Source organism: Poecilia formosa, unplaced genomic scaffold, assembly GCF_000485575.1.
Source record: "Poecilia formosa unplaced genomic scaffold, Poecilia_formosa-5.1.2 Scaffold14, whole genome shotgun sequence".
In the NCBI taxonomy this organism is placed as follows: Eukaryota; Metazoa; Chordata; class Actinopteri; order Cyprinodontiformes; family Poeciliidae; genus Poecilia; species Poecilia formosa.
The window spans coordinates 4,581,397-4,592,866 of record NW_006799953.1 but is presented as its reverse complement, the minus strand read 5'-3'; the positions used below and the strand labels follow the sequence as shown (position 1 = coordinate 4,592,866).

At 35.0% G+C, this 11,470-nt stretch overlaps 1 protein-coding gene across 1 annotated transcript; it reads right to left on the bottom strand.

The window, feature by feature from the left end:
- Positions 1 to 2,110: 2,110 nt before the first annotated feature.
- On the bottom strand, positions 2,111 to 6,623 carry epd (ependymin). The gene is made up of 7 exons (XM_007546027.2): positions 6,618 to 6,623; positions 3,427 to 3,578; positions 3,252 to 3,283; positions 3,026 to 3,163; positions 2,742 to 2,928; positions 2,575 to 2,656; positions 2,111 to 2,474 (listed from the first exon to the last, which is right to left on the bottom strand). Exons 1-7 carry the CDS (start codon positions 6,620 to 6,622, stop codon positions 2,348 to 2,350), a joined length of 723 nt encoding a protein of 240 aa, XP_007546089.2. The 5' UTR covers position 6,623; the 3' UTR covers positions 2,111 to 2,347.
- Positions 6,624 to 11,470: the final 4,847 nt, after the last annotated feature.

Genomic DNA, 11,470 nt, shown 5'->3' with positions numbered 1-11,470 from the left:
TCAGATTTTTATTTGTGACATCTTTTTTTTATCATTCTCAGTCCACATCAACATTATATTTAGCTCAAATAAAAGATGAGCCAAATAGTTCAGAAACGTGAACTATGTTTGTCCAGCGAGCCTTTTTGGAGAAATGTATCTAACTACCATGAAAAAGCTCACTTTGAAGCTTATCATGGAAAACTCCAGTGGACACCACAAATAAACAGGATGTTTCAGAAACAATTCTTCAGTTAATATCAGTCCTCTGGCTTTCTCCCAACACGTGAGAAGTGTTCCCAGTTGCTTAAAAATTACCAAGGGTTCTTCTGTGACCTTGTCATACACTTCGCTCTTAGAATGATACTTTAAGGTTAACCACCACAGAGGAAGGTAATAGTGGTCTTTGTTTCCTCATTTTCTAGTCATTTTGCAACTGTTTCGAGATGATTATTTAACCCTTTCCAATGTAATTAACGACTTTACTTCTGAATGTATTCAAAACCCCCCTTTCTTTTTACGTACTTGGGGTTTTTTTTTTGTCCCAAGTAAAACGTCTTTGAATGAGTCTGTCCCTCTATTTTTCTGAATAGAGATTATTATTTAAAAATAATCAAATATTTCAACTTCACAGGATTTGTTGACTTGTGCAGCCTGTACAAGAGGGACCCAAGCACTCTTTGCTCAACAATGCTGGCATAAAATAAAGATCAAGTTGAGGTTTTCCATTGGAAAAATATGAAGATGTAGGTTTCACACCAATCCAAAAACATCAAAACTGTCAAAACAATGATGTGCTTTATTTCTACAAGTTATGTCAAAGCAGCTAGGGCCACATCCTGAAACATTAAAGAGGTGCTATTATGTATTTTCTATACACAATACTTTCTATACCTCTTTTTGCTAAGCTATTTCTGACCAAGATGGTAAACAATTTCTGTAGTTTGTCATTATTTTTATTAGCAGTAGGAAAATAAGAAATCAATCAAATAACTTTGTGTTTTGAGATTATTACTCAAACACAAATTGATGATCTTTGGAAATATAATGCTTCCTTCAGGTCCCGTGGGGGATTTTTTTGTGCTTATTATTTAGTTCTTTAAGCCTGACACTTTTTTTTTTCATTCTCCACTTTGCTTTGCTTAAATTTTAAGTAAACTCAACACAGCATGTTTTCACTTTCAAAGCTGCTAAGATAAGTAAAAACACAAAAGGGAAATCACATACTAACAATAACAGGATGATGAAGCTTAATTGAAAAGCAGAAAAATGAGAGTGTAATAAGGCATTGTACAGAAAGTCCCTGAATCGGAGGACAAGTAGCGTCAAGCCTATAAAACAATAGAAAAGTTCCTGCAAACTCAATAATAGAATAATTTTTGGGTGCAGAGGGGGGTTAAAATTTCTTTGCATGTTTCGCAATAATTTAAGAATTCATAATTTATTACATTTATTGAATTTATTAATCTTTTCTCCTGAGAGTTGGTCAGTGGGTGGCTGTAGAAGTGCAACAGCTAAAGTGACTTATTGTAAGTTAACATGCTGTTTATATGGTAACCAATCACATGTGACACTTTTATTCATTGTTCTGCTGCAGCGCGCACACAGCACAAGTACAATGAAATCTTAAATAAATTGCAAACAATTATGCAAGCGAAAAATTAAAACTCTATTGACAGTTTAATTATGAAATTATGCATTATATTATATTGGTGGCACAAAGAATGCTTTGATATTTCCATTTATTATTTAATGTGCTTGTTTGTGATTTTAATTAAATAATGCCATTATTTAATTATGGCCAATATGTTACATGGCCAAAAGAACCACCTAAAACAACAATTTGTTTCTTTACTGGATTGGGAAACTCATGGCAACATGCTTAACATTAATTTAATATTCATTTGTGTAAAACAAATGTGTGCAAAGGTTTCTGGACTTGGCTAAGTTTGCAATGTTCCACGATCCAAACCACACCTTTGCTAGAAATCATTTTGTTCAAACAAAAAAATACTGGCAAAAATGAAACACATCACACTTTTGGCAGCTTTGACATTTTTATGAATCATATTTTACATGTTTTGTCAGTGGTACAAATTTGAACAGCCACCATTTGTTAGTTTTCTTTTCTAATTCTGCAATCCTTATCATAGCTTTTCGCCTTACATCAAAATCCAATATCAATTAAGCACAGGTTTATTTTTTTCTCAGGGCAGAGAGACGTGATAAAAGCAGATGGGATGAAGCGGAGAATCAAGAGAAAAATTGGAGCTAAGCATAAAAACTAAAGAAAAGCAAAAAAAAAGAAAAAAAATTCTGGGAAGTCATGATTTGATGCAAGTTTCATTTTTCACTTGGCAGGTTTCATCTACATGAATTCGTTGAGGAAGCTGCTTACTGTTCCCTCGGGGGTGTCTTCCACAGGCTTTCCGTGACAAACAGAGGGCACCACAAGGAGGTCAGGATCCTTGACTTCCAGTTCGACATCCATGTTGCTGTGAAGAAAAAAAAAAGCATGAAATTTACAGGGAAATTTGGCGATGTTACCCATTACATCCTGTTTCTACATGGCCAAAAGAACCACCTAAAACTAACCTGAAGATGAATGATGTTGTTTCAGTGAAATAGAAAGTGGACACTGGCAAACATCCCATGGTTACAGACATGGAGTAAGAACCTGACAGAGAAATCAGAAGTCAGACTTGAAAACTGCTGAGGTTATGAAGCCGTACTGAAGTCGCATCTCATAGAAACTATTCCACCTTTCATATTTGTCAGTGGTCCAGTCCAGATAGTGACTTTCAGCCCCTCGCCTTTAATGGAGGAGCTCCCGGTGGTCACTGTACTGTGAAACTTGGCGTCATCAGGAATGTCAAAAGGATGCAAGGACATTTGAAGCTTTTTCTTCTCACAGCTATGATTTTTGATGTCAATCTCATAGAAAATCCCCTGTTGAAAGCAAAAACATCTTCCCTTGTCAAGTCATGACACAACCTCAACGTGACATTTCTTTGGAGGGGGGGAAGGGGTGATATTTATGAGCTACCTCATCGAAAAGCATCAGCAGATCCAAATCAAGTGATGTGTCTGTCGGGTGACTCTCGTTGGACGTGAACCGCAGTTTCCTGCCCACTGAGTCGTAAGTGAATGACCCAAATGCTTTTGTTTCACCTTTTAGGTTCATCTGTCCAAAGACAAGAACATTTTACATGTTTTTTTTTTTTTTTTGCATTCCTGTTTAGATCTTAATCACAATAAAGATAAAGACTCACCACACTCATCAATCCAGTCATGTTGTGCGTATCTGAAACAAAAGAGTAACGTAAATTTATCCACCAGGCAAACCACACTGAAAAAGAAAATTATACAACCTTTGCAGAAAGCATTAAACATTCTTAGCCTTCAATAGACAAAAGGGTATCAAGAGAAGTGTTAGAAGTGTCTTACGACAAGGCACGTGATGATGGTCTGCATGGGTGGTGGTGGTCAGACACACGAAGACCAGCAGCGTGACGGTTGCAAACATTTTCCTGATCCAACAACGGTGACAAAGTAATGTTAGAGATGGCAAAAAGGGAAGGAACCAAGAGCACATCTGTCTGTCTGTGAACCAACAGCAGCTTTTATAGAACCAGAGCCTGGCACAGAGTGCGATGCTTGTGTAAAGAATACCCAGGACATAGCCCCCTCCTGGACTTCAAACATCACATCGTCTTAGCATCTCAACTTGTGACTCCCCAGGTGGTGACCCAGATGATCAAATGTTTAGTCCAGCTTCTCTGTTGTGTTTGTCCAGCTGTCCTGGCCTGTTGTTCAACGTCTCGCTGCCTTCTTCGAGACCCCTTCAGTGTGAGCGCGACCTCTAAGGGGAAGGAAGGTTCATGTGAGGTAAAGCACACAACCACAAAATATTCTTGGACGTTTTTCAGAAGGCAGTGATGTTCCTTAGACATAATAGAGCTTTAGGGAAATGGGCAACAAGGTCTTCCAGAGGTTTGTTACATGACCAGGACCCTCATGAATGAATAACATTTTACACAAAATCTATTTTGCCTCCAACGTTTTTCATATACTTGGAACAATACATGCAGGTCATTTTCTGTAGGACAGTGACTAAACTCTTGGCAAACTTGTAAGCACATGTGGGTTTGTAATTGTTGCGTATTAGCAGTATATTTTCATTTTCTCCTGTATAACGTTTCCAATACTTTGTAATTCAACAATCATGTCATTTAATGCTTCAATTATTTCTGTACATCAAATTGCCACAGACTGCAGGTGGAAATTAGAGCCTGCAGCTAAATATGGGTTATTTGCATGGCAGGCTAAAATATTCTGGTTTATTAACATGCAAAGAGCTTTTAAATCATTATCTATTTCAATAATGACATCTCCACATAGATACAGAAAGCTGTAGTAAAATATGTTAGTAGGTCTTTCAATTTATAATCAGAAATTTTAATATGTGATTAAGATTGCGTATAAAAGTGATACTTTACAAATTGGAAAAGTGTACCTTACAGAGGCCATACTTTTTCTGAAAGATGTCAACTTCATACAAATTCAGTACATATCAAGCAGGATAGATTAATTAAAAATATATTTATGTTGTACAATATTTGAAACTGTTTGTGAATATACAGTATTTTGCACTGGAGATCAACATAGATATAACATTTTTTATGTGCATGCTTGATAAAACTCCTAGGTCATCCAAAAAAAAAAGTTTAGAAAAGAAACTACTTTGAAATATGTTTCCAAGGAGTCATTATTTTTATGAGTCATTATATGAGAGGGAGCGGGAAGGGGCCTTGCCTCTAAAGGGGAGAGTAGTTCTGCAAAAAGGCAATCTTATAGGAAGTAAATTTTTCCCTGAACTACAATCAGGATTTGAAACTAAAACATTAAACTTGGCATTTTAAGTTAAACTGTACTGGTAGAATTTACTTTAAAGATAAAGGTCATAAAGTCATGCAGATTTTGACATTTATTTAATATCGAGTGCTGACCAAGCAAACCAAAGTAATGATACTTTGGTTTACTTGGTCTAAAAAATTTAGACGGTTTTTATTTTGCAGTACCTACAGATGACATTTGCTGTAATTTAGTGACAGGCAAAGGAAATAAGCTTAATTGAACTAAATCAAAAGTGTAATGCGTATGTAGTTGAAATGTAAGAAATAGGAAAACAGAGAATGACATTGCTTCAAATCTTTGAGTGTGTTGCATGTGTTTGTTTCTTTCCCTTTAGTAATAGTAAGAAAATCTAATATCCATTCTCTGGATTGTTTAAGAAGCCTGATTGACCAAAATATATGTTTCTGTATAGAGTTAACATTTAATCAGCAGACACCATTTAAAGTTGTTTTTAACAGTCTGGATGGATTATTTCTAATGCTAATGCTAGAAAATGTTTATTTTTTTCCTGCATATTCTGTATGCGGTGCCTTTATTTAGCAGGCAAAAAATGTATACTGTTTGAACATTTTTTTGTCATGTGTTTGCAATACAGTCACAAACTTCAACATATGGTTGGGGGATTTTGAATGATACACCGTCACCAAGCGGAGCATAATTTTTGAATAAATAAATATTATAGGTGGTTTAAAAGTTCCTTATAAATTTAATTCTGAAAATAGAATCCAATTCATCCAATCCATGCGGTGAGTAAATAATGCATCTGTAAAGAATGTAATTAGTCAGGGAATTAGCCATGATGCCCATGGTAATATTGCTGATTTGCACAGAACAGCAGACAACAATGAAAAACAGGCTGGTGTATGAAAGTCTTTAAGGTGGAAAAAGCTTGTTGGACTTGGTTTTGGGTTTTGTTTATTTCTATGTTTCTTAGTTCCTCTTTTATTTTAGGCTAGCCATGTTTTTGTTTAGTTCTTTCTTAGTTATTCTAGTTTAATTTTGTGTTCTTATATTTGTTAGTATTAGAACCCCAGATTGTTTTGGAGTTTATTCAAGTTTGATTATTTTGCATTCCTTAGTCTTTTCTTTGATTACATCATTCTAGTTCAGTTCTTCTTAGTGTTTCTAAGGTTTATTTCTTGTTCATAGTTATTCTTCATACTCTAGTTTTATGTTTCTTTAGTCTAGTTGTTCTTTAGGGTTAGATGGCCTTCCTGTTCCCCTGTGTACTCTCCCTCGCCCCCTTTGCCACTTTCTCTCTCTCCGTCTCCTCACTCATTAATGTTCAGCGAGTTACACTTTGAATGAAGCGACCACAATGTGTATGTGAAATTAAACAAAGAGTGCTATTTTCTTGCTTGCTTCAATAGTCCTTTAACAACACAGATTAAAAGGGAGAAAAAAAAGCCACATGACTTATCCCTCCTTGCAAAGCCAAGCACATGATTAACACATGTGCCGGTATGCAATTTACGATAAAATGAATTGGATGAGTGGGTGTCTGTTCAGACTTGCAAGCACTTTTTGGAAGGAAAAGGAAAAGCAAAACTAAAGCTAAAGCGGTTTTTAAAACCACAAATGAACTAGATTGGTAATAGACTGATAGTAAATTGCAAGTGTCACATGGGAAAACTAGTATTAGCATATCGGTAAGTTTCAAATGAGGAAGTGAAAATGAGGAAAGCCCTTCTTCATGCAGATCTTCCCCCTTTACTAACCACAACATTAGTTTCCCCCCAAAAGGAATCACCCATGGCAAGCAAATTCTCTTGCAGTTTTCATTCAGTTAGAAATTATGTATTGATCATCACAAATAGTTCGTAAGGAGGAAACTTAATGTCTTTTTAGCTGCATTATTTTATTTTTGCCACTGTAAAATTGGCACATCCAGCAAGTTTCATCAGAACCAATATCTCTTTTACAAAATAGAACACATGAAATTACAAGGCAAATGAATCAACCAGCCTTACAAAATAGAAACAGATACAAATTTTTGTTACATTTAGAAAACTTTAAAATCCCATGTGTTTTAAGTGGAAATGCTTTCTGCAAATAACAGGTAAAGGTACATGCATGTTGCTGAGTAACAGATAATCTTGAAATAACTTAAAAGTAGAAATTGGCATTAAAAACTGCATGTTGGTCAGGTTGTGGTTTCAGTGGTATGTAATGGTTGACACAAAAGGGAAATTATGCCCCTTATTTACGTGCTCATAAGACAGTAATGTATGCTAACACAACCGTACATTGAAGAAAAGCAGTGTGACAAAGAATTTTAAATAAAATTTGCCAGCAAGATAAGACATGGTCATTTCTCGATAAGAGATATTTAGCACTGTTTGTTTTACTATGTCAATTATTAGAGATTTTATTGAAAGCATTTATATAAATTAATTTAATAACTGTGGGATTAAAAAAAAGCAATCTAATTTGAGATTAGGAAAAATGTTAATAATTCCAAGGAAAGCACAATATATCAGTATCAACATTGGTATCAGTCCAATAAAGTAAAACTGGTTGGATATGAACAACCTGTGTGTATTTTAATGTTGTTGCCATGTTGTGTGTGTGTGTTTCAGGAGGAGAGAGGAGGCCATGTGGTATTTGTTCAGTCATGTGACATTTATAGTGATGCAGCACAGGGTTATGTGTTGTTTAGCTAAAGCAGAGATACAATGAAGGCCATGTTGTTACTTTTACACAGTGTCAAAAGTGTATATATACACTGCTCAAAAAAATAAAGGGAACACTCAAATAACACATCCTAGATCTGAATGAATGAAATNTATATATATATATATATATATATATATATATAAATGAACTCTCTTTGCACAGCCTTTTCGTGTCCATGTGACTTCCAGGATCTTTGACACCTTCATACAAAGAAACACATATGTCAGCGATGTGAAAGATGGACTGTCAGCCATTTGTTGTGGTGGACGGCATGAATTATGGATTTTATTTTAAATACTTTCCTTCATGACATACAAATTTTTAGTCACATTGAAAGGTATAGTAAATATATGATCAGTTATTACTCCATAAAATTTCAACATAAAGAAGGAAATTAATTAAAATTAATAGAAATTGGTAACTCTCATTAGTCCAGCATAGTAACACAACTGAGCATTAATTTGAACTTTTTCGGTTACATGATCTGGAAGCTATTAAAGAGTAGGTTCTGGAATGGGTTTACAGTCTTTTACTGCTTTCTATGTGACAACACCTAGCATGAAAAGCCATTACTGACTGTAAGGAATCAAGAAAATAATGTCTCTCAAACATCCAACTTAAAGCTAAATGGAATGCAGGAATAAAACGGCTTTGAGCGTAAAACTGGACAGTTGGGAAGAAAGATTATCCAAATAAAACTATTTAAGACTATGGGGCTGCTCAGGCTGTTCAAAATGGCGGCCTGAGCCAGAGTCACAATTGATTAAAACTACTTATACTTGAAGAAGCCAACATCTTTTAAGTGCAGCTTTGTCTCTAATATTCATATAGAACAACAATGAGAGTTTAGCCATGTGGGCTTCTCAAAACTTGTACAAGCGATACAAGTTTTGAGAAGACATTAAATCCTCCTTTCAAAATAGCTTGCTTAATGTTTTGCTCATTTCTGTTCTGGCGGAAGTGAGCTTTACTGTGGTTTCGACAGTAAATAAGTCACTGGAAGTCTACTGACTCACACTCTCAAACTGTCACTGTAAAGCTGAGCAATGCTTTACTTTAAATAGACATAAGAGGTTATACTATCTTTTTCTTTTTTCTTTTTTTAAGAAAAAAAAGGGACTTCCCCTCGTGAAGACTTGGTTTTAACGATCCCAGGAACAGCTGGATTATTCATCCAAATGCTGGGTTTAAGCTGCCGGGACAGAAGTGAGCTAGTTTTAAAAAGAAACGATAACATCATTAAATTATGGTGTTTAACCCCTTAACTGTCACATCCAAAACACTCTGGGGGAATTTTTCTGCTTTTGGTTGGTTGGGTGGGTCGGGTGAACAAACTCCTGCCTAATATCAGAAAGGTGTTAGCGACAAGTAGCATACTGCTAGCGGATGTTTAATGTAACATGGAGTAGAAAGCTGAGGCTATAACCAGTGGGTAGCGCAGGTTGCTACAATCGATAGTAGTCACACAGGCACACCTGCTAGAAGGAAACAAACGCACCCAGTACAACACTTTCATTCCATTGGCTGAGAGGTTGCCAGGCAACGGTGCATTTTGTTCTAGAAACAAGCAGAAAAATGTTCCATAAGAGAGGAGAGTCCAAACAGAGACTGAGCTTGAGGAGAAGTTTTGAGTACAAGCAATGCAAGTTTTGAGAAGAAAGACATTAAGTCCTGCTTTCAAAATAAAAATCTAAGCAAAAGTATTAAAAGTTTTGAGAACAAAAGACATAAAATCCTGCTTTCAGACCGAAAATGTGTGCTCTTGGATTATGGAAGATGGCAAACAGCCAATTTAACTAAAGCAGTTTTTAGAATGTAGTGCTGAGAAAACATCTGATAACAGGTCTTCCAGGTTTATCTTTGATGATTCCAGCCCAGGATATTTTTGACTACTTAGAATAAACTGATTTTAGAATCAAAGAAATTTTCATTCCTATGAAAGAACAAAAAAAACACAAACTTTTGTCAACAACTAAACTTGGGATTTCACATAATTTGAACAGCCTGAAAATCAACACAGTATCAAGAAAGTCTTCAGACAAGCATGCTTAGCTTAGGTGAATTCCTGATGTGTCATGCTGAAAATGATGTTGAAACCTTCTCGTGATACTACTTATAGCGATGGAGAAGTGTGTCAGATTTTCTTTTCTTTCATGTTTAAGAGGTGAAATAAACAGATTTTTTGAGGAAAGTTGAGATTTTTTCCACACACATCAGAATATCCGTTAAGTGGAAATTTTTATGATGAGATTTTATGAAGACTTTTCGAAGTCATTTTAAAGAAAATAGGTGTGTTAGGCCTCTGGTCTTACACTGAAAGGAAAGAGAGATCTCATTTCAGTTTTCTCTGGAAAACTGGTACAAATAAGTCAATGAAAATGAAGAAATGAAAAAAATATAAACGTCAGTCAAATATGACAACAGGGTATTTGGAGAATTGCTATTATTTTACAACTTTTGTATTATTTTATTCACAATTGCATGATTGTAGCTATTTTTGGGAGAGCTGTGGCTGTGTTTTAATTTTTGACAATATTCTCAATTGTTTTTAGTTTTTTAGTCCAGATGAAAAACCATTTCCACTATACGGGAACCAACCAGGAGTTAAAGGTTGATATGCTTTTTTAAAATTAGATTATTGCAATCTGTACATAAATAATATTAATTTAAAGTGATTATATTTAATATGTAATTAAAAATCTGGTAAAAATCTTTAAAATATTATTATTATTTTTTATTCTTTTACTGCACTGAAGTAATTTCATACTGGTTTATCCTTGTTCCCAAAGATGAACCAGACTTGTGCAGCTCCACATTTCTATCCCAGTGCCTTGGCAAATGGCAAACTGATTTCTTTGGACTTTCTAAAAATGAAAGCAGTGTGCTCTAGGTATTTTCCTGAAATACATCCGCAGGTGACGGATGCACCATGTTAATCTCACAGAGGTCTACAAAGTCATGACATCATCAACGGCTCTTTCCCCCGTTGTTTAAAGAGATAGAAATCATTCTGAATGTAAACTTCTCACTTTGAAGACATTAATTAATAAAAATCACATATTCTTTCTCTCATTATTGTTATTTAGAAAATAGAAATAGGTTTGATAATTCTAATTGACCTAAAAAGGAGAAGTTAGGTTCAGACGGTGATACTACTACTACTTCTACTACCAACAACAACAACAACAACAACAACAACAATAATAATAATAATAATAATAATAATAATAATAATAATAATAATAATAATAATAATAATAATAATAGAAAGCCATGTTTTTTCTCTCATCAATTCTTTTTCTTCCAGCTGTTGGAAAATATTTAGTGTTTCCAGGAATGAGAGTGACCAAATAATCATGATGACAGGGTCTTTTCTAGAGTATTTTTCTACACTTGTGAGAGTCATTGTAACTAAGTAATTCATGATTACTCAGACTCCTGAAAGATTTCCCCAAGATGCACAGTCAAGGCTGAACGTAGCCGTCCTCTTGACAAAAAGAAAGAAAGAAAAAAAAAGAAAACAAACAAACAAATAAAAACGCAGACTAAAAAGGCAGACGTTTCAGAATTTAAGAGTTCAAGTTTTACACAAAATAATAATTCCTTGGTTTAATCTCACTGTTGGGGTACACAATAACGTAAATCTCAATGTTTCTGTAAAGCCAAAAAAAAAAAAAAAAAAAAAAAAAATCTGGCAATTTTGTGTCATGGCAATGAGGTGGTTTCCTGCTCTTGCTCTCGTTCATGTGTTTCGTTAAGAAACACTTAACTCACCACAAGAAGGTGAAACTCTATAAGACAGAAAGACAGTGAGAAAGGGAGAGAGAGGGAGAAACAGAGAATATCGAGAGAGAGAGAGAGAGCGAGAGAGAGAGAGAGAGAGAGAGAGAGAGAGAGA